The 27,847-nt window shown below is 56.6% G+C and overlaps 1 protein-coding gene across 1 annotated transcript; it reads left to right on the top strand.

Annotated features, from left to right (window-relative positions):
- Positions 1–54: 54 nt before the first annotated feature.
- On the top strand, positions 55–27,715 carry PRR12 (proline rich 12). Its single transcript, XM_047710218.1, has 14 exons — positions 55–620; positions 2,141–2,253; positions 3,210–3,371; positions 3,456–6,775; positions 7,311–7,977; positions 9,963–10,354; positions 19,262–19,378; positions 19,623–19,756; positions 19,983–20,461; positions 24,252–24,377; positions 24,486–24,583; positions 25,970–26,116; positions 26,213–26,308; positions 26,739–27,715. Exons 1-14 carry the CDS (start codon positions 535–537, stop codon positions 26,883–26,885), a joined length of 6,084 nt encoding a protein of 2,027 aa, XP_047566174.1. The 5' UTR covers positions 55–534; the 3' UTR covers positions 26,886–27,715.
- The last annotated feature ends 132 nt before the right edge of the window (positions 27,716–27,847 follow it).

Below are 27,847 nucleotides of genomic sequence, written 5' to 3' on the forward strand. Positions count from 1 at the left end.
CGGGATTGTGGGAGGAAGCGGAGCGCAGCCAGACACCCCGCCGCCCGCCCCCCCTTCCCCTCCCCCCTCCCCCAGCCGCCTTGTGCAAAGATGGCTGCACCGTGAGCGCAGAGGAGGAGGAGGCGGCGGCGGCGGCGGCGAGAGAGCGAGCACCCAGCGCCCGCACCCACCCCGGGGCCGCCCGGGACGCCCCCTCCTGAGCGCGCGCCCTCCCTTCTCTCTTGCAAGCGCCGGGGCAAAGGCGGAGACAGCGGGGTCCCTCCTACCCCCCTTTCCCTCCAGGGGGAACCCCCCTTCCCCCTCCTTGGCTCGGCGGCTGCACCCCCTCCCTTGCCCGCCCCTCCGCCCCTGCCCCCTCCCTCCCCAGCCCGGGGCCTTCCCGGGCCTTCGGCGGCTGCAAAGAAAAAGAGAGAGAGAGAGAGAGAGGAAAAAAAAAAGCAGCAGCGGAGGGAGCGGCGGCGGAGGAGAGCGCGCGCGCGCCCCCTCCCTCCCTCCCTCCCTCCCCCTCCCCCCAATTTCCACCGCGGCCAATTCATGGACAGGAACTACCCCAGCGCCGGCTTCGGGGACCCGCTCGGCGCCGGGGCGGGATGGAGTTACGAGAGGTCAGCGAAAGCTAGGTAAGGAGCCGAGGGTGGCCTGGAGGAAGGGGCCAAGGGGTGGGGGCCCAGCCGGGCCGGGCCTGGCCCGCCTGGCGACGCGTGCATCGCAAACTCCCCTCCGGCTTGCAAGGGAGCGGCCTTCCTCGGTTTGCAACAACGCCGCCGCCCCAGTTTGCAAATTGCAAACTCCGCCAAAGCCAGCTCCGGCATGCAAAGGGAAAGATGCAGCGGGAAAATGGGGGTGCAAAACAATTTCGGACGGAAAGGCCCCGGGAAGGTGGGAGGGACTGGCGAAGCAAGGCCTGGATTTCCCCCCATCCTTGGATTCCCGGCTTGCTGATTCCTACCCGCTGCGTCCCAGGCTCTGCTCTTGCTAAGGTGGGATGGAAAGGAGAATTAGAACGCAGACCTGGGGGGCGCCCCCCCTCCCGTCCTATTGTTCCGGGACTGCGCGAGGCCGCGCCACTCGGCCTCCCCCCACCGAAATTCCGCGCGCAGAGTGGGCACAGGGCCCCGCCCCCTTTCCAAGCTGGGGTTCTGTGTGTGTAAGGGGGGGTCCTGGAATCTGAGGCACGCCCCCTTTAGCTCCCCCACCCCCAAAGGCAGAGAATCCTAGTTGATGGCGAGGAGTGGAGTATTTGACCTCTCGAGTCCGAGCCGTGAATCGGGGTCGTTGCATGGGAAGATTCAGATGTTTCCGTGGTGTGTGGTTGTGTGTGTGAGCGTGGGCCCCGTTCGTGCTTAGTTGGTAGCCTGCTCACCTGCGAATCAGCCCCTTTCCTGATGTGTATGTTCTGCCCTCACTCTTCACCTGTCCCCAGCCCCCCGCCCCCTGGGTTACCCAGCGTGGTTGGGCATGATCCCACATGTGTTAGGATTTTCCATTTGGGACTTAGCGCTCGGTATGTTTCCTTCCCCACGGGTGAGCTGGATCGTTGTTTGCACACATACCTGGGTTTGCAAGGGGCCATACATTTGAACCTCAACCCCCGGGGATGGACGTTGTTCTTGGTCGCACTTGTACCTGGTACTTTCCCCTAGTCCTATCCCTTCCCCACCCCGCATCCCAGCCGTTTGGGGAACGATCTACTTTCTCCCAACTCTGCATCACCCCATGAAGTTCAGGGCCATGTGTTCCCACGTGTGTGCAGTAGAGTGGGCGTCCTTATGCACCTCTCAGGTTGGCCCCAGGGCCTCGTGTCATCCAGGGGGTGGTGGGCTGGGTAGGAGGTCCATGCCTTTCACATTCTCAACTTGAGGTGCTTCCTCTGACTCTTCACCCTCTTCTGTTTGTCTCGTCTCTGTGCATGGCTGTGTTTGTAAACGTGAGACTATCTGGGCTGTATTTATTGGGGAATGTTTCATGGCTCTTTTCGTTGGGTACCCCGATTCCCTTGTCTTCTTTCCTTTAGGGCCCAAGGTTCCTTAGGATAACCCCCAGTCAGCTGGAAGATTTCCCCCCTCACCCCGGGGGATTTGCTGAGTTCCCTTCTAGGGCAGCTTTGGAGGACACCCTAACATCTCTCCCTTCCTCCCAGCTTGGTCTATGGCAGCTCCAGGACCTCGCACCCCGAGACCGACATCTTACACCGCCAGGCCTACGCGGCCCCCCACCCACTGCAAAGCTATGCCACCAACCACCACCCGGCAGGTACGGCCCCCGTCCTGCCCCGCCTGGGCTGGCCCTCCCTCCGAGGCAGCTGGTTGGCTGCTGAAAGTTCCACCCCTCCTAATTGGCCGTGCCCTGTGTCCCGGCCCGCCCCTTGCTACCTCTCCTCTGATTGGTTGCCTCTGAGGCTGCTGGTCCCTGCTCAATTTCACGCTGGATTCGTCCACCCTTGTCTCTGGCCCCGCCTCTTTCGCTCCAATTGGCCCCGTCCCCTCAGCCCCCAAATCCCACCTTCTCTTCCAGGCTTTTCCTCCTCTCTATCCCACCCCAGTCCTTTCCTTCTGGGTTTACCTGTCCTTTTGGCTTCTTGGTCCTGTGAATTCGTTCTTCCTGATTCCTTTTCTTCCTGAATGGCTCTAAGTCTTTGGACCTTCCCTTTTTTTCCTGGGTTTGCCCACCACCTTATTCTTCCCTGTGTAGAACTACCTCTAGGGCTTCTGATTGGTTCCCTCCTTTCTGGCTGAACCAAAAAGGAGATTATATTGTCCGATTTGATCCTTAACTTTCCTGGTTGGTTCCTTCCCTTTATTCTTGCCCCCCCCCTTTTTTTCTGGGATCCTTCCACTTTTAATCAACCCCTTTTGGCCTGTCCTCCCAGTGCTTCTAAGTGGCCTTGGTTACCCCATACCTTCCCCTTCCTTGCTAGAATTGCCCAAATCCTTTTGTGTCTCCCCTGCCCCCCTCCTTTGCCTACCTTTCCTCTCCTGGGTTCCCTGCCCTAATGACTGGGGTATACTTCATCCTGCTGATTGGCTCCCTTTTCCCCTTTGTTGTCCTCAGCCCTGTCTCCTTAGTTTGGCTGTGTTCACTTGATCCTCTTTGAATCTCCCTCTTTGCTTTCTCCAGCCCTTTTCCCTGACCCAACTTGCTTTTGGCCTTTTTCCTTTTCCCTTTTAACTCTGCCACTTAGCTGACTCTGCCTCCTTGTCCTTGGCCAGGCCTCTCTGGACTCTTCGACACTGGCCTCCACCACGCGGGCTCAGCAGGGCCCGACGCCTCCGTCATGAACCTCATCTCGGCCCTGGAGTCCCGGGGCCCCCAGCCTGGCCCCTCTGCCTCCTCTCTCCTCTCCCAGTTCCGCAGTCCTTCCTGGCAAACAGGTAAGCTTAGCGCCGGCCCAGGAGTGCCAGGGTGGGGCTGGCATGTGGTCTGCCCTGACCTGTGGTCTTCTTCATTGTCCCCAGCCATGCACACGCCGGGCCCCACGGAGCTCTTCATTTCAGGCGCCTTGCCGGGTTCCAGCACCTTTCCATCCTCCTCTGCCCTGTCGGCCTACCAGCACCCGGCTTCCTTCGGCAGCCGCCCCTTCCCAGTGCCCTCATCCCTCAGCCTCCAAGACCCCCCATTCAGCCCCCCAGCTAATGGGCTCCTGTCCCCTCATGACGTGTTGCACCTGAAGCCCTCGCAGGCACCCACAGTGCCATCCTCGCTGGGCTTCGAGCGCCTGGCGGGGGGCGGTGTCCTGGGGCCCGCTGGTCTCGGCCCGGCCCAGACCCCTCCATACCGCCCCGGCCCCCCAGACCCCCCGCCACCTCCCCGCCACCTCCCGACTCAGTTCAACCTGCTGGCTTCCTCTTCTGCTGCTGCCGCCGCTGCCGCCGAACAGTCCTCCCCACAGCTGTACAACTTCTCGGGTGCTGCCCCAGGCCCCCCACCACCCGAGCGGGCCCTGCCCCGCCAGGACACCGTCATCAAACACTACCAGCGGCCGGCCAGTGCCCAGCCCCCGCCGCCCCCGCCCCCAGCCCACGCCCTCCAGCACTATCTGAGCTGTGGAGGCAGCTATCCCTCCATGGGCCACAGGGCTAACCTGGCCTGCAGCCCCCTGGGCGGTGGGGAGCCCTCTCCTGGTGCTGGCGAGCCTAGCAAGGCCGGGCCCAGTGGAGCAGCGGCTGGAGCATCGGGCAGGGCTGCGGGCCCTGAGGCGGCTGGGGGAGGTGGGGCAGGGGGTGGCGGTGGAGGTTACCGCCCCATCATTCAGTCGCCCGGTTACAAGACGGGCAAAGGTGGCTATGGAGCGGCTGCAGGTGGTGCCAACAGACCCCCACCACCCCGTTCGACGGCCACACCCAAATGCCAGAGTCTGGGTGGGCCAGCAGCCGCCTATGCCACCGGGAAGGCCTCTGGGGCTGGTGGGGCAGGTGGCCAAGCCTATTCTCCTGGTCAGCCCCAAGGGCTTCTAGGACCCCAGGCCTACGGGCAAGGGTTTGGAGGGGGTCAAGCCCAGGACTTGAGCAAAGGCCCGAGCTACTCAGGGGGGCCCCCGCAGCCTCCCAGTGGCCCCCCACCTCCCAGCCTAGCCACATGCCAGAGCTACTCCCCAGATCAGCTGCAGGGGCAGCTCTATGGGGTTCAGGGTGAGCCATACCCAGGGCCAGCTGCCCACTCCCAGGGGCTGCCCACGGCCAGCCCCTCGCTTAGCTACAGCACTGGCCATTCCCCTGCGCTCTCGGGTCACGGAGGTGGCTGGGGGCCCAGCTCTCTGGGGGGTGGTGGGGAGGCCAGCCCTTCTCACATCATCCGCCCACTGCAGTCGCCGCCCGCCCCTGGCCGCCCACCCGGAGTCGGCTCTCCGGGGGCCCCCGGCAAATACCTGAGTTCCGTCCTGGCGTCAGCCCCGTTCCTGGCACCCCCAGGAGCCGGCAGCTATGCAGCCGGAGCAGGGGGCTACAAAGGCAAGGGGGATGGCTCGGAGCTGCTGGCGGGGCCCGGCGGCCCTCCTGCCGAGCGCACGGAAGATGAGGAGTTCCTCATCCAGCATCTCCTGCAGGCTCCTAGCCCCCCGCGGACCTCAGGGGCAGACGGCTTGGTGGGGGAAGATGGGGCGGCAGATGCCTCCAAGGGACTTGGGGGTAGTGGTGGGGCCGGGGGCCCACCGGGCACACCCTACGAGCTGGCTAAGGAAGACCCTCAGAGGTATCATCTACAGAGCGTTATCCGCAGCAGTGGCAGCCTTGATGAGGGTACCACGGCAGCCCTGGAGCTGGGCCTGGGGAGGCTGAAGGAGAAGAAGAAAGGGCCAGAACGGGGTGGCGAGACCCCAGAGGGGCTGGCCACTTCAGTTGTCCACTATGGGGCAGGTGCCAAGGAGCTGGGGGCCTTCCTCCAAAAGAGTCCACCACCCCCACCTCCCACAGCTCAGCCTGCCCAACCCACACCCCATGGCCTCCTCCTGGAGGCCGGGGGCCCTGACCTCCCACTGGTGCTGCCCCCACCTCCGCCCCCACAGCTGCTCCCCTCAGTCCTCAGCCATGCCCCTAGCCCCTCTCCCAGTGCCCCCAAAGTTGGCGTTCATCTCCTGGAGTCAGCCACCCGCGATGGAGCACCCCAGCCGCCCCCGCCGCCGCCCCCGCCTCCACCACCCATGCCCCTTCAGCTTGAGGCCCATCTCCGCAGCCACGGCCTGGAGCCCGGTGCCCCCAGCCCCCGCCTGCGACCTGAGGAGAGTCTGGAGCCGCCGGGCACCATGCAGGAATTGCTTGGGGCCCTGGAGCCACTGCCCCCGGGGCCCGGTGACACTGGCGTGGGCCCACCTAATACCGAGGGCAAGGATCCCTCCGGTGCCTACCGCAGCCCCAGCCCGCAGGGCACCAAGGCCCCCCGCTTTGTGCCACTCACATCCATCTGTTTTCCTGACTCCTTGCTCCAAGATGAGGAGCGCAGCTTCTTCCCCACCATGGAGGAGATGTTTGGCGGAGGGGCAGCGGACGACTATGGCAAGGCGGGGCCGCCCGAGGACGAGGGCGATCCCAAGGCGGGGACTGGGCCGCCTCCAGGCCCCCCAGCCTATGATCCTTATGGGCCCTACTGCCCTGGTCGGGCGTCTGGAGCTGGGCCCGAGACGCCGGGCCTGGGCCTGGACCCCAGCAAGCCGCCTGAGCTGCCCTCCACGGTCAACGCCGAGCCTCTGGGCCTGATCCAGAGCGGGCCCCACCAGGCGGCCCCACCGCCACCGCCGCCACCGCCACCGCCGCCGCCTGCCTCGGAGCCCAAGGGAGGCCTCACCTCGCCCATCTTCTGCTCTACCAAGCCAAAGAAGCTGCTCAAGACGTCCTCCTTCCACCTGCTGCGGCGCCGTGACCCGCCCTTCCAGACACCCAAGAAGCTGTACGCCCAGGAGTACGAGTTTGAGGCGGATGAGGACAAGGCCGATGTGCCTGCTGACATCCGTCTGAACCCTCGGCGCCTGCCTGACCTGGTGTCCAGCTGCCGCTCCCGCCCAGCCCTCTCACCCCTGGGCGACATCGACTTCTGTCCACCCAACCCAGGCCCGGATGGCCCCAGGCGCCGTGGCCGCAAGCCCACAAAGGCTAAGCGTGATGGCCCACCCCGGCCCCGGGGGAGGCCCCGGATCCGCCCGCTGGAGGTCTCCGCCACTGCTGGGCCAGCTTCAGCCTCCACGCCCACTGATGGGGCCAAGAAACCTCGGGGCCGGGGCCGTGGTCGGGGCAGGAAGGCTGAGGAGGCGGGGGGCACGCGGCTGGAGCCCCTGAAGCCACTTAAGGTGAGAAGGACTGGGGTCCAGATGTCTAAGGTTGGAGAAGGCAAAGGCTTGGGACTGCAGTTGTGGGGTGTGGTGGGGGCTGTGGTTTATATTCCTGAGCCTCGGAGGCAATGAACCTGAGGGTTGGGATTCTAGGCTTCCACCATCAGAGAAATCTGAGAATTGAGACTTCAGGGTCTAAAGGGAAACCTAGGGGATTGCAGCTTGGGTTCTTAGGTTCTGGGTCTTGAAGGAGCCATGATTGGGGGTTTCTGGATTCCTGGGTCTCATGGGAGGAGGGTCTCGAGGCTGGATTCCTGGGCTGGAGGCTAAGAGGGGTCAGTGAATGCTGAGGGAGGAACGCCAGTCCTGTCATTTCTGGAACCTGAGAGAAGGGGTCTGGGGGCTTTGATTCTAGGGTTCTACAGGCTGAAAGTGGGAAAGTGATCTAGGCCTTAAGGAAGTGTTGGGGGTCTGCACCTCAGCCTCTGAGCAGGGAGGGGACTTGGGGTCCCCAGACTTGTGGACCCTGACTCCCCACTGCCCTGATACCTAGATCAAGCTGTCTGTGCCCAAGGCCGGCGAGGGTCTGGGAGCCTCCTCAGGCGACGCTGTATCCGGCGCTGACCACAACAGCCTGGATTCCAGCCTGACCCGGGAGAAGATAGAGGCCAAGATCAAGGAGGTAGAGGAGAAGCAGCCAGAGATGAAGTCCGGATTCATGGCCTCCTTCCTGGACTTCCTCAAGTCCGGCAAGCGTCATCCGCCGCTCTACCAGGCCGGCCTGACACCCCCGCTCAGTCCCCCCAAGAACGTGCCGCCCTCCGTGCCTGCCCGTGGCCTGCAGCCCCAGCCTCCTACCGCCCCCACTGTGCCACACCCCCCGCCCTCCGGCGCCTTCGGGCTGGGGGGCGCACTGGAGGCGGCCGAGAGCGAGGGGCTGGGGCTGGGCTGCCCTTCACCCTGTAAGCGGCTAGACGAGGAGCTGAAGCGGAACCTGGAGACGCTGCCCTCCTTCTCCTCCGATGAAGAAGACTCGGTGGCCAAGAACCGGGACCTGCAGGAGAGCATCTCCTCGGCCATCTCTGCGCTCGACGACCCACCCCTCGCTGGGCCTAAGGACACTTCCACCCCAGATGTGCCCTCCTTGGCAGCTGAGGCTGCGGTGCCAGGGCCTCCCCCACTCCCGGGGCTCCCTAGTGCCAGCAGCAATGGCACACCCGGTGAGCTCTGGGAAGATGGTTTGGGGGCGGGTTGTGCAGGTCGCGCACTGTGTAAGAGGCATCAGTCACGCTGTAGATGAAGTAGATTTGCGAGTTCACAAATTGAGGGCATACAGCTGGTGCGAGAAAGGACTCATTTTCTGACCTGTCCACAGATGCTAAGTGGGCTTTAGGTGCCCCAAGGTGGCACTGGAGAATGCTGGGAGACAGCAGGTTTTAAGTGATTGGGACAGGGAGGTGAAAGGGTACTGAGAAGTTCTGAAGACAGCCAGGGGATATGGAGCCTGAGAAGGAGCTAGGATTTAGAGACGTATGGTAAAAGACAGAAGAATGTCTGTGGAAGTGGTAGGGAGAGACTGGAACATTGATTAATTGGGTCTTGGGCGGGGGGGGTGAGAGGAAAAGACTAGGGGTGTGCAAGGTCTGGATGGTGGTCTGTCCTGAGAGAGGCTTTGGACAAATTTTAAGGTGCTTTGGATGGGGGGAAATGGAGGCATTGATTCAGAGAAGGACGTTTGGGACAGTTAGTGAGGAGGCTTGAGGGCTCAGAGGCATCCTAGGGAACGGAGGGGACTTCTCAGGGGTTGTAGGAAGGTGGGAAACGGGGAGCAAGGGAACAAGACGATGTGAGGCCGAAGTAGATGAGAACTACCGGGGCCTTCTGAGCAGTGTCAGAATTTGCTGAAATGGAAGCAAGCCCTGGGAGGGTGAGAACCTTGGAAGGGTCAGGAAGGCTCCTGGCTAAGGACACAACAAGGGAGAAGAAGCAGTTTTAGGGAGGGATTTTAAGGTGTCAGAGGGTGACATTAGAAAAACCCATGGGGAATCAGGGCTATAATGGGCAGTAATGATCCCAAGTAGAGAGCAGTCCGAGGAAAGGGCAGGGAAGATCTTGGATGGAGGAAGGACAAGACTCCTGAGCAGGAAGCGAGGAGGTAGAGGCACAGAAGGAATGATTGGGGAATTAGGAGGGGAGGTAAAAAAAAATGGGAGGTGAGAGCCAGCAAGGGCTTTGAGGCAACTAAGAGGTGTTGCAGGACTAAAAGAGGCAATAGGGCGAAAATTCAGGGACTCCCGAGTTAGTGCTGGAGCTGGGAAGGGGTCTCAGGGAGGGACTTGGACAGAGTGGAAAGGCTTTGGGGGAGTTGAGGAGCTGTTGGCATAAGGAGGGACATTCAGGGACAAGAGGAGAGGTGCTGGGGATGGTGAATGGCATTCAGGAACTAGGAGCTGTGTCAGGGCAGGGCAAGGAGTTTGTAGGGACTAGGGGAGACAAGGGGGAGATAGACTGGGGTGGGAGACAGTTGAGGGATGAGGAAGGGTTGGTGGTCGGACAAAGGACGACTGATTTTGATGGAGGGACATTGGGTAATGGTATTAACTACCCAAAGGGACAGAAGTGGGGAGTATGTGGAAGCCAGGAAAAGATGGGGAGGGACAGATTCCCATTTCCAGGTGGGAAGGCTTAGTAGGATGTTGGAGAAAAGGGAACCTGGGCTTCCTGTGCCTATCTGGGGGCAGAAGTGGGTGTGAAAAGTCGGGGAGGGGAGGGCCATGGTGCCTGGCTGGTTCAGTCAGTGAAGCATGCTGTTTTTGATCTTGGGGTTGTGCGTTCGAGTCCATGTTGGGTGTACAGATTACTTAAAAGCAAAATCTTAAAAAAAAAAAATAAATAAAAATAAAGGGAGGGACAGATACAAGCTTTGACCGGACAAAGGGTAACAGCAGAAGAGTAAGAAGTGGAGATGAGTGGGATTTGGAGCAGCGATGGGTGTTGGGGTGTTAGGTGAGGAACTCGGGATGATCAGAAGGGGTATGGGAGCGCGCAGCAGGAAGAGGGCTGCTGGGACCCTGGGGGAGAGAGGAGCCTGAAAGGGCTGAGAGCAGACACTGATTGACATTGGCCGACACTGACCGCATGCAGTGGAGGTGGAGGGGGCCCCCCCGCGCCCGGGGGTTTGCCCTGATGCCCCTCTCGCCCACAGAGCCCCCGCTGCTGGAGGAGAAGCCCCCGCCCTCGCCGCCTCCTGCCCCGACGCCGCAGCCGCCTCCGCCGCCCCCACCACCCCCGCCGCCCGCCCTGCCCTCGCCGCCCCCCCTGGTGGCCCCGGTGCCCAGCTCGCCGCCCCCACCGCCCCTGCCGTCGCCGCCCGCCCCGCCGCCGCCCCCGCCGGCCGTCGCGCCCGAGGAGCCCGCCGCCCCGTCCCCCGAGGAGCCTGAGCCACCCGACGCACGGCCCCTGCACTTGGCCAAGAAGCAGGAGACGGCGGCCGTGTGCGGGGAGACGGACGAGGAGGCCGGCGAGAGCGGCGGGGAGGGCATCTTCCGGGAGCGCGACGAGTTTGTCATCCGTGCGGAGGACATCCCTTCTCTCAAGGTGAGTGTGTCTGAAAGCTGGGCCCGCGGGATTTGGCCCCAGAGCGGTGACGGAGCGCCTGCTGGGTGACAGGCTCAGCGGGGGCCGTCCTGAATTCCCAGGCTGATGGGGTCTGGAACATGCAGCAGCGGCTGCGTGGGGCTCTGAGATTGGGGAGGGGAGGTCTTGGAAATGGGAAAAAGTGATTGTTATTGCAGTGTTTATTGCAGACATTCTGGGCGCTGGGGTTCCAATAAGGAACAAGGCAGGCAGGTGCTGGTCTCAGTGAAGGTTCTAATTTAATTGCTCAAGCCAAGAGAGCCAGGCTGCTTTGCAAGGTGTAGCATAATGGTCGAAACGTGAGGCAGTAACAAAATGTTCCTACAAATACACACGCACACAGCCAACGATTTGGGACTGTGAGGCCACATCTTAAGACACTCTCTGCAGATCGGCCCATTTCCTGCTTCCATTGACTCTGCTTCAGGGCTTGGCCAATTGTGACCTCCAGGAGCCAAATCCAGGCCCCTGCCTGTTGTTATGAATAAAGTTTTATTGGCGTACAACCCATGCCCATGCATTTAAAATCCCCTAGGGCTGCTTTCCCCATAGAGTGGCAGAATGAGGTAGTTGAGGCAGAGCTTAGCTGACCCACGAAGCCAAAAATCTTTATCTGCTCCATTATGGAAAAAGTTTGCTGACCGCTGCTGTACTCGGTTCATTGGACGGGGAGATTTTGGATCAGAGGATTCATAGCATAGGTGCTTGACAAGGGTGGGTGACATGAGATGCTCATGTAAGGCTTCTCCTGGGACATGAGGCTGAACAAGTCCTTGGTGGGTCAGCAAGCCATCGTCATCTTGATGGTGACATCAGAGATGACGGCCTTTCTTCCTGTTAGTGTCACAGACTGAGTATTGACAGTGGGGGCCAGGAACATGTTTGGCCCTTGATGTACATTATCAAGTTTAATTTATTCTCTGGTGTGGCTTCTTAAGATGGAGGTATTGTGGGACGAATTCATTATCAGGTTAACAGTTGTTACACTTTGCTGCTGCGTATGTTCTGTGAGGTGAGCTTAATATGTCTTCTGCTGTATGATTTTTATGCCATCTTATTGTGGAAGAAGTAGAGCCACTAGAGTAATGGGACTGTATGTACCCATCCCTCAGCTTCCAGCATCGTCCCCTCCTGGCTAGTCCTTCTCTCTCTCTCTGTTCTGGCACATTCTGCCCCCTGCCCTACCCCACCAATTCCAGACGTCATGTTTTGTCTTCCATACCTTGTCTTTTTTTTTTTTTTTTTTTTTTAGCATGGTGTTTGCTTCACCCAAAAGAACATTGATGAGAGGTATATTAGAGAATTACAAAGCAAAATGCCAGAGTGGTCACGTTCCCCAAACCAGCCAGCAATCCCAGAATTCCCTGCTCCTTCCTCTTGCATCCCTTCCGGTCCTTCTCAATGCCCTTATGTCCTGTGTACATCATTTTATTTTGGGGGGAAACAATGTATTTATTAGGTTTTTTAAAATATTTTTACTTATTTATTTGACAGACAGAGATCACAAGTAGGCAGAGAATCAGGCAGAGAAAGAGGGGGAAGCATTCTCCCCACTGAGCAGAGAGCCTGATGTGGGACTCGATCCCAGGACCCTGAGATCATGACGCAAGCTGAAGGCAGAGGCTCAACCCACTAAGCCACCCAGGCGCCCCTATTTATTTGTTTTAGAGAAGGAGAGAGGGGGCACAGAGGGAGAGGTAGACGGAGAAAGAGAATTTCAACCCAACTCTGTTCTGAGCGGGGAACCCTTACGCCGGCCTAGTGTTTTCCACCCCGAGATTGTCTTGACCTGAGACAAAACCAAGAGTCAGACGCTCAACCAGCTGAGCCACCCATGTACCCCACATTGCTTCATGTTAACTTCATGACTTCTGAAGCTGATTTGATCTTCAGCTGGGACAGTGAGAGGGACAGCTGCCAACTCCTTAGGACAGGGTTTGAGACAGATAGAACTACGAATTTAGTGTGTTTTTTTTCTTTTTTTTTTTTGTTCCTAATTTTCTTTTAAGACATTTTATGTACTTATTTGACAGAGTGCACAAGCAGAGGGAGAGGGAGAGGCAGGCTCCCCACTGAGCAGGGCGCCTGAGGCTGGGCTTGATCCTAGGACTCTGGGACCATGACCTGAGCTGAAGGCAGAGGCTTAACCCACTGAGCCACCCAGGCGCCTCTTGTTCTTCATATTTTTAACTTAGTTAAATTTTTTTTTAAAGATTTTATTTATTCATTCGACACAGAGAGAGATCACAAGTAGGCAGAGAGGCAGGCAGAGTGAGAGGAGGAAGCAGGCTCCCCACTGAGCAGAGAGCCCGATGTGGGGCTCGATCCCAGGACCCTGAGATCATGACCCGAGCCGAAGGCAGAGGCTTAACCCACTGAGCCACCCAGGCGCCCCCTTAGTTAAAATTTTTTTAAAAACCGAGCTTAATGCCCAACATGGGGCTAGAACTCATGACCCTTAGTCAAGAGTCACGTGCCCTGGAGCACCTGGGTGGCTCAGTGGGTTAAGGCCTCTTCTTTCGGCTCAGGTCATGATCCCAGGGTCCTGGGATCGAGCCCTGCGTCGTGCTCTCTGCTCGGTGGGGAGCCTGCTTCCCTCTCTCTGCCTGCCTCTCTGCCTACTTGTGGTATGTCTGTCAAATAAATAAGTAAAACCTAAAAAAAAAAAAATAGAGAGAGTCATGTGCCACAAGGACTGAGCCAGCCAGGTACCCCTCCTTTTTTTTACTTTAATTGTGGTAACCTTTATATATCATGAAACTTACCATTCTAACCATGTTTAAGCGGTACCATTCAGTGCCATTAAGTGTATGCACATTGTTGTGCGATGTTCACTGCTGTCTCCAGGTTTTCTCTTTATTTATTTATTATTATTTTTTAAGATTTTATTTATTTATTTGGGAGGGAGGGTGCAAGCATGAGCAGGGGAAGGGGCTGAGGGAGAGGGAGAAGCAGACTTCCCACTGAGCAGGGAGCCTGATGTGGGGCTTGATCCCAGGACTCTGGGATCATGACCTGGGCGGAAGGCAGATGCCTAACCACCAACGCACCCCCAAGTTTTATCTTTATAATCACCTCCCATGATAGGGACTACTCTTCCCATTTTACAGGGAAGGAAACTGAGGCGCAGAGTGCCACAGTAGCCTTCCTAGACTTTCATTGCCTGGGATCCACACTGGTTCTGTTGGCCCCAGAAGCCTGGGCTCTCAGCACCAGACTCAACCTTTCTCTGTGTACATTCTGGCCAACATTGACAATGGCAGTGGCACATGCGACAGGGAGCCCAGCACTGGGCCGAAAGAACAGGGCTTTTACAGATGAGGAAGTTCACGTTTGGAGAGGGACTCAGTCCACTGAGCTGGGTGCTGAGCTGGGATTGGAGCCACAGCCATCCGACACCACCTCCCAGCTGGCATGAGGCCGGGCAAGGACTCAGATGCTTAAAATACAACACGAGTGTGCATTACAATGGGGGGACACACAACCCCAGGACTGAATCACTTCTGCAGACATTGGAGACCCGTTGGTGTGCTTGGAGTCAGGGCAGGCTGGCGGCATCGTTGCTGAGAGCCCAGCTTTGGCCTTAACCTGACTGGTTCATTCTCTGCCACTTTTGGGCTGGGCTGGTGTTGACCCTCCCTGATTATGGATTTGGTGATAGACGTGATCACGTTAGTACCTCCCTCAGGTAACTGGAGAATCCAGGCCTTAAAGCTCCATGGAACCGTGGGTGGCACCCAGTAGGTGTCCCTTTGCTTACTTCTCTCTGCAAAGCTGGGCACATTTTTTTCTGTAAAGGGCCAGCTAGTAAATATTTTAGGCTTTGCAGGGTGCAGGGTCTCTGCTATGTCTTCTTGTTCTGTTTTTATGATCCTTTATTTATTTATTTATTTATTTATTTAATTTGACAGAGAGATCACAAGCAGGCAGAGAGGCAGGCAGAGAGAGAGGAGGAAGCAGGCTCCCCGAGAGAGCAGAGAGCCCGATGCGGGGCTCCATCCCAGGACTCCGAGATCATGACCTGAGCCGAAGGCAGCGGCTTAACCCACTGAGCCACCCAGGCGCCCCTGATCCTTTATTTTTTTCTTAAGATTATTTATTTATTTATTTGAGAGAGAGAGAGCATGAGAGGAGAGAGGTCAGCTGGAGAAGCAGATTCCCTGCTGAGCTGGGAGCCTGATGTGGGGCTTGATCCCAGGACTCCAGGATCATGACCTGAGCTGAAGGCAGTTGCTTAACCAACTCAGCCACCCAAGAGTTCCCGATCCTTTAAAAATTAGGAAGCAGGGGCGCCTGGGTGGCTCAGTGGGTTAAGCCGCTGGCCTTCGGCTCAGGTCATGATCTCAGAGTCCTGGGATCGAGCCCTGCGTCGGGCTCTCTGCTCAGCGGGGAGCCTGCTTCCTCCTCTCTCTCTGCCTGCCTCTCTGCCTGCTGTGATCTCTCTGTCAAATAAATAAATAAAATCCTTAAAAAAAATAAAATAAAAAAAATAAAAATTAGGAAGCATTCTTATTTTATAGATCTCTGAAAATGAGCAACGTGCTGTAGTTTTTTCCAGAACAGTGGTAGTCTACTAGAAATGTCATGGTCTGTATACATCATTTTATTTTTATTTTTATTTTTTTTAAGATTTTATTTATTTGATACAGAGAGAGAGAGATCACAAGTAGGCAGAGAGGCAGACAGAGAGAGAGGGGGAAGCAGGCTCCCCACTGAGCAGAGAGCCCGACGCGGGGCTCGATCCCAGGACCCTGGGATCATGACCTGAGCCAAAGGCAGGGGCCTAACCCACTGAGCCACCCAGGCGCCCCTTATTTATTTATTTATTTATTTATTTATTTTAAGATTTTCTTTATTTATTTGAAAGAGCACACAAGCAGGGTAAGGAGCAGAGGGAGAAGGAGGTGCCCCACTGAGCAGGGAGCCCGACTCAGGGCTCAATCTTGAGACTGACTGTAGGATCATGACCTGAACTGAAGGCAGACGCCCAACTGACTGAGTCACCCAAGCGCCCGTGAATACGTCATTTTAAACTTTCTTGTATCAAGCTTAAAAAAAAGTGAGGGATGCATGGCTGGCTCAGTTGGTAGAGCACATGACTCTTGATCTCAGGGTCCTGCGTTCAAGCCCCACATTGGGCGTGGAGCCTTCCTAAAAGAAAAAGAATTTAAAAAATGTTTAAAAATCGGTGAGGTTAGCCACAGGAATGTATTTTCTCTAACACAACTTATTTAGAACAATCATTTTAGCATGTAATCAACGTAGAAAAAGCTAACGAGATGTTTTACATTTTTTGCATATCAACCCTTTGAAATCTTGGGTATATTTTTTACTCATGGAACATATTTGGGGCAGCCAAATTAGCACAAGGCTGGCCCTCTTCTCTGCTTCAGCTTCCCCAGATATAAAGTGGGACTGATAACATTAACTTCCAGTTCTTGTTGAAGATTTAAGAGGGTGTAAACGCTGAGCTTGTAAGAGTTTGTTGGATGGAGAAAAGTAGGGGGCAGGCGGTCCCGATCGAGGGAGCAGGGTGCAAAGGTTGTGTCGTGAGCAAAAACATGGCGTTCAAGGGGTTGAGTGGCTGCGTTGTGAGTGCTGAACCGGGGAAGGTGAGCAGCTGCCAGGTCATGCCGGAATGAGATCAATGGGCACCTGCTGGAGAGTCCACTTTTGGGTTTTCCAGCAGCTACTAGGGCCCCTGGCTAGCAGGATGGTGGCTGGGGAGGTGTCTAGGCCTGATGGCAGTCTGTCTGCCACCTCAGTCCTGTGACACCGATTAATGGAGCATGAAGCTTTCCTTCCTTCCTTCCTTCCTTTTTCTTTCTTCCTCTCTCTCTCTCTCTCTCTCTCTCTCTCTCTCTCTCTCTCTTTTAAGTAGGCTCCAGACCCGGTGTGGAGCCCGCTGTGAGGCTTGAACTCACAACCCTGAGATCAGGACCTTAGCTGAGATGAAGAGTCAGATGCTTAATGACTGAGCCACCTAGGCGCCCCAAAGCTTTCTTACTATCATCCTGCTAGGTGCTTCTGGCTCATTCCGGTCCTGCTGCTTACTGCCCTTGTCTTTGCTTCTCAAGAGTTCACATTCCCGGGGCGCCTGGGTGGCTCAGTGGGTTAAGCCTCTGCCTTCGGCTCAGGTCATGGTCTCAGGGTCCTGGGATCGAGCCCCACATCGGGCTCTCTGCTCAGCAGAGAGCCTGCTCCCCTTCCTCTCTCTCTCTGCCTGCCTCTCTGCCTACTTGTGATCTCTGTCAAATAACTAAATAAAATATTAAAAAAAAAAAAAGAGTTCACATTCCCAGAAGAGAATCTGATTGGTCCAGCTCAGCATTTGGGGCCGAGATAGGATTAGTGATTTGCCTGTTGATTGGCTCCCTGGTCAGGTCTCTTCCAATCAGCTGTGGCTTCTGTGGGGGCGGGGGCAGGAGAAGTGGGTGTGGTCAGTGATAGGATTGACACCAAGAGAGGTGGGAAGGACGGCCTGAGGGCTGACTGGCTCTGGTTGGATATCAGGCAAGGCTGATGCCAGGGGTTGAGTGCGATGACCACGGAGAGGAAAAGTGGTTCTGAGAAAGCCACCAAGCTCAGTTGGGGTGTGGTGAGCCAAGGGGCCTGAGTCCAGGTAGAGAATCAGTCAGTGCCTTTGAGGAGGCCAGTTGGGGAAGGGGAAGAGACGGCGTGGTCTTCCCTGGCTGGGAGGGGATGCTCTGATGGCTTTCTTGCTGGATTCTGAGAACTAGAATGGGGACGAGCACGTTAACACTGAAAGGCAAAAGGCACCTGTTTGTGGGGGTGGGAGAGCACTGCATATGCAAAAACCTGGAGAATCCAAAAGTCTGGAGTTCATCTGCTGAATTTGGAGGGATCTGGATGGCCTGTGGGGCAGGGGCAAGAGAAGAGAAAGAAAACTGAGGCAAAGCCTCACTGTGCCAGACTGTGGAGCCTACACTAGAGGCCCTAGAAGGTTTTGGAGCACAGCAGCATGTGGCCCAACTCTTGGACCTCTAACCTGACTCCCCAAGGTGACCAGGAGGGAGGACTGGGAACCATAGGGTAGCTGGAGAAAAGGACTTGGGGCCAGGGCACCTGCATTCCTGTCTCATCCTGCCTCTTGTGACTTAAGCCAAGAGCCCTTCTATCTATCTACCTATCTGTTTGTTTATTTGAGAAGTTTTGGTGTATTTTTTTCTTTAAGATTTTATTTGACACAGAGAGACACAGCGAAAGAGGGAACACAAACAGGGGGAGTGGGAGAGGGAGAAGCAGGCTTCCCGCCGAGCAGGGAACCTGATGTGGGGCTCGATCCCAGGAGCCTGGAATCATGACCTAAGCTGAAGGCAGATGCTTAACGACTGAGCCACCCAGGCGCCCCCAAGAGCCCTTTTAGACCTCATTCTCATCAGGTTATTGTCATCTCCTCTTGGCACTCCCCAAGTTGATCAGAGGGACACACAAAATGGACACACATACAAAAGATGGATGTGAAAACCACTGACCCGAACTAGGAGTAGGCAGTGGATAGCTGACAAACAGACCCCAGTGTTACAGCTCCTGCCAGGGGCAGACATCATCAATTCATCGCAGCACTTAAGCTGGGGCTGGTTCTGAGCCATGACCAATCGATTGAAATTGTCATCTGAATCCTGTTATCACTTGAGTGTGTTTCTTTGAATACAGGGACTAACTTCCGTTCATCTGTGGTTATCACAATACCCAGTGCGCATTTCCCGTTGCATCTTTTTTTTTTTTAAGGTTGTATTTATTTACGAGAGAGAGAGAGAGACAGATGAGAGAGAGAGAAAGTGAGCAGGGGGAGGAGCAGAGGGAAAAGGAGAAGCAGACCTACACTAAGTGTGGATTCCCCATGCAGGGCTGGATCCCACAACCCTGAGATCACGACCTAAGCTGAAACCTAGAGTCAGTCACTCAGCAGACAGAGCTATCCAGGCGTCTCGTCCCACACTTTTCCACGCTGTCCTGTGTCATTGTTCAGCCTGGTCACAGAAGACCTTGTCCTTCCAGGACTCACTTAGGTGTCACCTTTTCCAGGAAGCATTATTGGATTCAGATTGCATTTGAGTTCCTTCCTTTAGTCTTCCACAGTGTCTAGGGGGGGACAGGGGCATCTGCCATTCATGTGCTTATTGTGCTGTCATTTTTTGGTGCCATGTCTGGCTCTCCTGCTATTACTCTCCCCAGATTATACACACTGGGTCTGACCCATAGCCTTCAGTTTCCAGCGTCCAGCTGGGGGGTCACACAAGTCTCGGGGTGGGGAATTCATCTGAGTGTAGGTGAAGTGGAGATGGGGGAGCCTCATATCACTGTGTCTTGCCCTGTCGTGGAGAGGGGGATGAATTAAGTGGCCGCAGGTCACCTATCACCTGTCTGTTCTTGGCACAAGCCGCAACCTTACCCTGTTTTATTTGCTTGTCTCCTTGTTGTCTCTGTGACGAAGACCCCATCAAAGGCGTAGTCAGTCTCATTCCCCACTCTACCCCAGGGCCAGCACGGCGTCTGGAAGATGGTGGCTGGGTGCACAGGCATTGATATTACTTTAAGTCACTTTATAAAGGCCATCTTCCTGTAATATTGTAACAGCTAAAACTTTGTAGCACAGGAAGGAACACCTTGTTTAAGAGTCTTGGGTAAGCCGCGGTATGGGGTGTGGGGGAGGACGTGGCCAGCCTCGAGCTGCCTCCCCAGGGCTGAGACCATCCTAGGGCCAAGACAGGTGCCGGCCAGTGTGTGGTGATACCTGTTGACGACGGTGCCTTTTCTCGAAGGGGTTATCGAGGGAGAATGTAGGGCCCAGGAATTGGGGGCAGGGAGGGCTGACCTAGCTGGCTTCTCGGCACCCCTCCTCAGCTGGCGTTGCAGACGGGGCGGGAGCCCCCCCCCATCTGGCGAGTACAGAAGGCCCTGCTGCAGAAATTCACTCCAGAGATCAAGGACGGGCAGCGGCAGTTTTGTGCCACCAGTAATGTAAGCCTGGAGGGGGCAGTGAGGACTCAGAGAGGCCTGGGAGGTGGTGGGTAGCAGCCCCCGCTCATGCATGGCTGGGATTCACCACTTCTCTAGGGGGTGGCCCAAAGGGAGGCCCTACTTCCAGGAGGCTGAGGGGCTGTTATGGGGGGGCGGGAGGGGTGGAAGTCTCAGGGATCGGGTTGCCAGGCTGCCTGGCTGCTGTGGATGAAGGATTTCCTCACGTGCCTCTTTCCCTCGATAGTATTTGGGATATTTTGGGGACGCGAAAAACCGGTATCAGCGCCTTTATGTGAAGTTCCTGGAAAATGTCAACAAGAAGGATTATGTGAGGGTCTGTGCCCGAAAACCCTGGCACCGGCCCCCAGTGCCCGTCAGGTACCCTGGTGGGCGGTGGTGATGGGCATGGGGATGGAACGTTCAAGAAAAGAGGTAGAGGCAGGGAGAGTAGACACAGGCCCAGAGAGAGAAAGGTACCCAGGTCTGGGGTTGGGGGGCAGACAGAGGCAGGAGGAGAAGCTAGTTCTGTGCTCACTGTGATGGGGATCTCAAGAGAAGCATTGGGGTCTCTTAGGGTCTGCCAACTGCAACCATTCCCTTCCAGACGCTCCGGGCAGGCCAAGGGCCCTGCGTCTGCTGGGGGCAGCTCGGCACCACCTCCCAAGGCCCCGGCACCACCTCCTAAGCCTGAGACCGCTGATAAGACGGTATGTGAGAAGCCCCCAGAGCAGACGCCTGAGACACCCGTGCCCGAGCCCCCTGCTCCTGAGAAGCCTTCCCCACCGCGGCCCCTCGAGAAGGAGAAGGAGAAGGAGAAGGAGCGGGTGACACGCGGGGAGCGGCCTGCCCGGGGAGAGCGGAGCGCAGGCGGGCGGCAGACTCGGCCTGAGCGGAGCCTCACCGCGGGACAGCCCGCCACCTCCCGGCTGCCCAAGGCCCGGCCCACCAAGGTGAAGGCTGAGCCTCCCCCCAAGAAGAGGAAGAAGTGGCTGAAGGAGGCGGCGGGCAACGCCTCTGCGGGCGGGGGTCCGCCAGGCAGCTCCTCGGACTCCGAGTCATCCCCGGGAGCACCCAGCGAGGACGGTGAGGCCCTCGGGAGCCACGAGGCGGGTGGGGAGGCCTGAGGAAGTGAATCCCCGGCATCGGGAGGATGTGTGGGAGAGTACGGGCCATCGGGTTCCAGCAGCGAGAATTTGTAAATTAAAATAATAGTGGTATTTGTCAGTCACGTGACACCTAACTGGAATGGGTATCTTCTCTAAATTCTGTACCCGGATTAATTTGTGCGATGTTCATAGCAGGGCTACAAAGTAGATACTGTTATTTTTAAACCTTTTAATTTATTTTTATTTTTATTTTTTTTAGATTTTGTTTATTTGAGTGGGGAGAGAGCACGAGCAGGGGAAGGGGCAGAGGGAGAGGGAGAAGCAGGCTCCCTGCTGAGCTGGGGCTTGATCTCATGCCCTGAGATCACCACCCCAGCCAAACCTCGCCCAACCGACTGAGCCACCCAGGTGCTCCAAGGGTAGCTGTTGTAACAGAGACTAAAGGGTGCAGGCAGTCAAATGAGTGAGGTCTCCTTCCGTCAAAGCCAGACTTAGGTGTTGGTTTCTTGGAAAATAAGAGGCTCTTAAGTTGTCCAGGGTCTTTGTTTCTTTTCCTCTTGTTGCTCTGCCTTCTACCTGCCTCCTGTCCTCAAGCACGTGATCAGAGGCACCCCAGCAGCCCCAAAGCCGCAGGCCTGTCAGTGGGAAGCGAGTCAGGGGTCAGGGAATGGGGGCGGGAGAGGGGGGGGGTGGGACCTTTCTTTTAAGTTGCCAGATCTGGGCGTGGCACATATGTTGTCTCTCCTGTCCCATTGGGCAGAACTGGGTCACGTGGCCACACCTAGCTGCAAGGGAGTCTGGGAAATGTAGTCTTTTAATTGGGCATGGTGATGCCAGATCATGCCAGGTGGAAGCAGTTAATGGGGACGTGGTGAGGGTGCCGCAAGGGAGGACATTTAGCAAAAGCCCAGATTTGCAGGTCTTTCCTTCTCTGGCCTTCAATTTCCCTTTTCTATTTCTTCAACGATTTACAAATTTAAGTTGAATTAACACATCATATAGTTCGCCTACTTAAAAACATAAAATGCAGTTTTGTTTTTTTTTTTTAAGATTTTATTTATTTGGGACGCCTGGGTGGCTCAGTTGGTTAAGCAGCTGCCTTCGGCTCAGGTCATGATCTGAGCGTCCTGGGATCGAGTCCCACATCGGGCTCCTTGCTCGGCGGGGAGCCTGCTTCTCCCTCTGCCTCTGCCTGCCATTCTGTCTGCCTGTGCTCGCTCTCTCTCCCTTTCTCCCTCTGACAAATAAATAAATAAAATCTTAAAAAAAAAAAGATTTTATTTATTTATTTGACACAGAGAGATCACAAGTAGGCAGAGAGGCAGGGAGAGAGAGAGCGGGAAGCAGGCTCCCTGCTGAGCAGAGAGCCCGATGAGATGATGTGGGGCTTGATCCCAGGACCCTGAGATCACGACCCAAGCTGAAGGCAGAGGTTCAACCCACTGAGCCACCCAGGAGCCCCAATGCGGTGGTTTTTAGCACAGTCCTAGGCATCCATCTTGGCAGTCCATTTTAGAACATTTTCAATACCTCACAAAGAACCCCTGTATTGATGGGTTATCACTCCCTTCCTGGACATTATGCATAAGGAAATCCTATAATGTGTAGGTTTTTGTGATTGGGGTCTTTCACTTGGTGTTAATATTTGGGGTTTATCCGCATGGTAGGTGTGTCAGGACCTTATTCCTTTTTGCGACTGAGTACGATCCCACTGCGTGGATGGATAGACCACCCTGTATCGCCAGGCACTAGTTGCTGGACTTCTGGGTTGTTTCTACTCCTTAGCGGTTGTGAGTAATCCCAGTATGGAGATGCATAGACAGCTCTGAGTTTCCTGAGCACTCGAAAGGGGAGGAGCTGAACTCCACCCTCTTATGGGAGCGGCTCCCCTGCCAAGGGTCACTCTGGGTCTGGGTCTGGGTCTGTCTCGCCTCAGCCCATTGGACCAGGAGCAAGTGAGTGTGACTAATGCTTCACTCAGCCCAGAAGCCGGCAGAACTAACTAACCTCCTTGCTTGTCTGAGAGCAGGGATCCTCCGTGTGTCCCAGGCTGACACTCTTTGCTTCCTTAAACTCATCATAGATGTTCTAGAAGGATGTTGCAGTGACTGTCTTCTCTCACCTCCTCTAGTCCACTCCCATTTGGCTTCCCGAGCCCTGTTCTACACATCTTTATCGAGTACCTACTTCATGCCATGGAGGAGGTTCCAGTAGTGAACAGAATAAGCAAAAACATTTATCCTCATGGGAGCTTGCAGTCTTAGCTGGGGGAGTCCATCAGATAAACACGTTATGTAACAGAGCACAAAACAATGAGAAAAATGGTCAGGGTAAGACTGGCCAGGCTGAAAGGCAGTTCAGAAAAGCATTTCTGGTCCAGAAGATCCAGGTGGAATAGCGGGGGCTGTTTTCGGGGGGATGAGGGAGTTGGGGAATGCTTCTGGAAATGACATTGGAGCAGAGATCTGAGTGCAGCAGGGTTGGGGTTGGGTGACTGGGAGAGCGAACATTCCAGGCTAGGCGTGTCTGGGGATCAGGAAGGAGGCCAGTGGCTGGAATGAGTGAGTAAGAGGAGAGGGTGAGAAGTGAGGGCAGAGAAGGGACAGGACCAGATCTTGGAGGGACAGGAGTCCTGGAGCTTTGTGGTCCCACTAGAAGGACTTTACCCTGAGCAACACAAGAGCCATAGGAGGGTTCAGGCCAAGGCCTGGTGGAGTTTGACAGCCACTGCCAGGGTTTCACTCTGGCCCCTGAAATGGCTGTCACCGAGGACCCTCCACGTGGATGAGTCAAATGGACGTTTTTTTCACGCCTCTTCCTGAGGGACATTTTAGGGCTGTTCGGGGCCATCTGCTTCTCTTTTCTCCCCGATGTTCCTTCTTGGGTTTCATGTGAGTGTCCCTCACTCCTGACCTTGGCCTTGTTGCTTCACCTCTCACTTGGCAGGCTCAGCTTCCCAGTGAGCCTTGCTAGTTTCTTCCCGCTGGCCCCCCTCCAGGCCTCCCCCAAACCCCCTCCCTCCGGATCCCACTGAGTTCCTTGTCCCAATTTCTCTATCTCAGGGGCAGCCCCACTGGCTACTCAGCAGGCCAGATCTCCTGGCACACAAGCCTTTGCTCCCTCACCTCCACAGCTGGGAAGTCCCCAGCTCTGGCCCTCCTGTCCTGTCCTCCTCCATCTCTGGATTTTGTCCTTACGGCCCTGCTACGTCTTCATCCTTTCTTATGTGGTCCATTATCCTGGCCTCTGGTCTCTGGTCTCATCCCTACATGGCCTCGAGGGGTCTTTCTATACTTAACCCTTGCGTCTCCCCTGCTCACAGCTTTCCCATGGCTCCCTGGCACCCACCACGAAAAGCCCCTATTCTCTTCACTTCCCACCTCCTCCCACAGTCTTGCCCTTTGTGATCTGATCTCTGAGTGGCTTCACTGGTTTGGAAACTGATTATGCTGCTTCTTTAGACTTTATTGAAGCCACACGGAACTAGTCAAACATGAAGTTCACTGGCCTGGAATGCTTTTTTCCCCATCAGTCAAGATTTAGCTCCTGGCTGACCTTGAACCGACCTTCCCTGACTGGCCAGGCCCAGCTGGTTACCATCCATGCCTGTGACTCCCACCCTTAGAGCGTGTTGTACTGGGACTCAGGGCTCCCTGAAAACAGGGGTTTCTCTCTGGCCCTGGTACGTAGAACATTGCCACCCAGGTGGCCTCCGATGAAGGCCAAATCATGAGCTCGGGTCCCATTCTCACCCCCCTCTCCCCCAGAGCGGGCAGTCCCTGGGCGTCTGCTGAAGACGCGGGCAATGCGGGAGATGTACCGCAGCTACGTGGAGATGTTGGTGAGCACAGCCCTCGACCCAGACATGATCCAGGCCCTGGAGGACACGCACGGTGAGCTGAGGCCTGGGGTAGAAGGTTCTGGCACTCCCGCTCTGCCCCACCCCCTCCCTGTGCACGGTGGAGCTTCAGATCTCCTGAAGCCACCTTCTGATCTCGCAGACGAGCTGTACCTGCCACCCATGCGAAAGATCGATGGTCTCCTCAATGAGCACAAGAAGAAAGTCCTGAAGCGGCTGTCACTGAGCCCAGCCCTGCAGGTGCCTGTGGGGCCTGGGTGGGAGGGGTCTGGAGCCCAGCGGTGGGGATCCTGAGAGATGGGTATGAGTGAGCCACGGGGTCCGCAGAGCGTCAGGCCCTGGAGGGAGCAGCCGCTAGAGGGTTCGGGCTTGGCCAGGGGCAAAGCTGAGGGCGGGGCTCTAGCTGGGGGCGGTCTCTGCCCACCGAGATGGAGGGGCCTTGGTGGGGGCTTGGTCGGTGGGGAGAGATCCAGAGACTTGCGAAGGTTGGGGGTGCACAGCTGGGAAAGCCCAGCAGAGTTTATGGAGGGAAGGTTTGGGGACAGCAGGTGGCCAAGGCCTTGCTGGGGGACAGTGGTAAGTGGGTTCTGATGGCTTCTCTTCTCATGTGGGATTCTTAGCGTCTCAGGCCTCACTGTTAAGTCACCTGTATGATTTCCTTTCTGGAACGGCCTCAGATTCAGGGGCACAATATTCGGGCCGCTCTGAAAATTCTGATGGGGAGTGTTGTGTGGGGCTGAGAACTTAGGGATACAATGTTAGTGCAACAGAATTCTGGGATGGAGTGTTAGTCTTGCCTTAAAATGTCCGGATGGGTCCTGGTCTGGATCTGGGAATTCTGGGGTGGATTTTCGGTTGGCTCAGAAAATTCTTGGTGGGATGTTAGTCTCCCAGGTTGATACGGGATAAAAATAATAAATCTGATTCTGGCAGTCTGGGTGGGAAGTCAGGGTGACCGAGAGTTCTGGGATGGAGAGTTAGTCTGGCTCTGACAGGTCTGGGTAGAGTGTTATCCCAGGGTTAACATTTCTGTGGTGGAATATTAGGATAAGTCTGGGAATGGTGGGATGGAGTCTTCCTCTGGTTTTAACATTCTGGGATGGAATGTCCGCTTGGCACTGGGGATTCTGGATTTTAGACCGTGTCTCGAAATTCTGAGTAGGATGTTAGGCTGGGGCTGAGAATCCTGAGTAGAATTTTTTTTTTTAAAGATTTTATTTATTTACTTGACAGACAGAGATCACAAGTAGGCAGAGAGGCAGGCAGAGAGAGGAGAGGAAATAGGCTCCCCGCTGAGCAGAGAGCCGGACGCGGGGCTCGATCCTAGGACCCTGAGATCATGACCTGAGCCAAAGGCGGAGGCCTTAACCCACTGAGCCACCCAGGTGCCCCCCTGAGTGGAATATTAGAGGTCTCTGAGAAGCTGGGCTCGGCCCCAAAGCGCAGTACAGGGTCACCAGATAGGCCTAAGCTCCTCTGTCCTTTGAGACACCCAGGATTCCCGAGGGTCTCCTGATCTGCAGCCCGAGGGAAACGGAGGCAGCTGAGAACTGAGCGGAACTGAGCAGTGCATTTGGAAAGTGTGGGTCCAGGGGGACGTCCCACTGACTGCTCGGCTTCCCACAGGATGCCCTGCACACGTTCCCCCAGCTGCAAGTGGAGCAGAGCGGGGAGGGCTCCCCGGAGGAGGGGGCCGTGCGGCTGCGACCGGCGGGGGAGCCGTACAACCGCAAGACGCTCAGCAAACTCAAGAGGAGCGTGGTCCGAGCCCAGGTGCGGCTGGGGGTGGGCGGCCGGCGCGGGTGCCTGGGGACAGGAGCTGCCCCGCACTGCACAGTGGCGTGAGGCTTCTCCGCTCTGTCTGTCCAGGAGTTCAAGGTGGAGCTGGACAAGTCTGGATACTACACGCTCTACCACTCCCTCCACCACTATAAGTACCATACTTTCCTGCGCTGCCGGGACCAGGTAAGCCCACCCACTGTGTGCGGCGCCCTGGGGTTCTGCCCCACAGGCTCTGCTCTGGACCCAGGGGTCCAGACAACAGCCCCCTCCTCCCTCAGACCCAGGAGTCCAGACCTCCAGCATCTCCTCCCTCAGACCTAGGAGTCCAGGCTCCCAGACTCCTCTTTCCACAAACCCAGGAGGCTAGATCTCCAGCGCCTCCTCCCTGAGACCCAGGAGTCCAGGCCCCCAGCCCCCTCCTCCACCCTCAGACCCAGCAGTCCAGGCCCCCAGCCCATCCTCCCTGAGACCCAACCGTCCAGGCCCCCAGCCCCTCCTCCTTCAGACCCAGCCAGGGGTCTCGCTCCCAGCCTCCGTTTCCCTGGAACATTGATCGCTAGACCTCCAGGCCCCGGTGGCTGCCCGCCGCAGCTCCCTGTCTAACGCCCTGCAGACCCTGGCCATCGAGGGCGGCGCTGAGGACCTGGGCCAGGAGGAGGTGGTCCAGCAGTGCATGCGGAACCAGCCGTGGCTGGAACAGCTCTTCGACTCCTTCAGCGACCTGCTGGCCCAAGCACAGGCCCACAGCCGCTGTGGGTGACCCCCGCCCAGCCTGGGGGAGCCACCTCTTCCACGAACGGAGAATTGGGACAGAACTGTGTCCTCAGGAGCTAACCCCCTGGGCCCTGTTGCCAGGGAAGGGGGGGGGTCATCGGTCAGGGTGTGTCCATGCTGCCCCCACAGGGCAGGGTTCAAAGTTCGACTCCTCCCCTCTCCCACACTCCCTCCACTCCCCCCCCAGCCCTCCCACTGTCCGGTGTACAGAGAAATTATTTATATATATGTATAAATGTCTATTTAGTAACGGTTTCCCTCCCCACCTTGCCCCAATCCTCTCTCCATGGCCACAGCCCCGCCCCCTCCACCTTGTACATAATGTATAGGAAAAGTCTATGTATGGTTGAGGGGGGCGGGGTGGCTTCAGAGAGCTGGGGGACCCCCCTCCCCCCCAACCCCCCCCATAGGCCAAGATCTTTGCTAAAGGCCATTCCCTCCCCAGGGCATTCGGCATTGGGTGGGAGGGGGAAAACGCATCTTGTTAATTATTTTTAATCTTATTTATTGTACATACCTGGGGCGGGGGGCTGGGGAGGTGGAGGGGGGAGAAGGGTCCCCTCCCTTTGGCCCTCCTGCTCCTTTTCTACTGCGATTGTCTGTGTCTGCCCCTCCCCCACCGCCCCATCCCCTTGTTGTCTGGATGTGGTTCTATTTTTTATCCGTCTCCTCTCCCCTCCCCTCCCCCCAACCCCTCTGCTCCTACCTCCCGACCACCCTTTGTCTCTTGCTCTTTCTTGGGCTTCTGTACAACTCAACTTGTATACACTGTGTACACACAACCAGCCAAACGAAAACCCAACAGCAAACACTTTATCAGCCGGCTGGAGTGCCTCTGTCCTGCGGCGTCTGGGTGGGCCCAGGGGTGGCAGAGGCAGAAAGGGTCTGGAGCTGCAACGTGGCATCTCTGGAAGCCCCCGGAAGTGGCCAGGCTGGGGTCATGTATGC

The sequence above is a fragment of the Lutra lutra genome, chromosome 17 (assembly GCF_902655055.1).
Source record: "Lutra lutra chromosome 17, mLutLut1.2, whole genome shotgun sequence".
Lineage (NCBI taxonomy): Eukaryota > Metazoa > Chordata > Mammalia > Carnivora > Mustelidae > Lutra > Lutra lutra.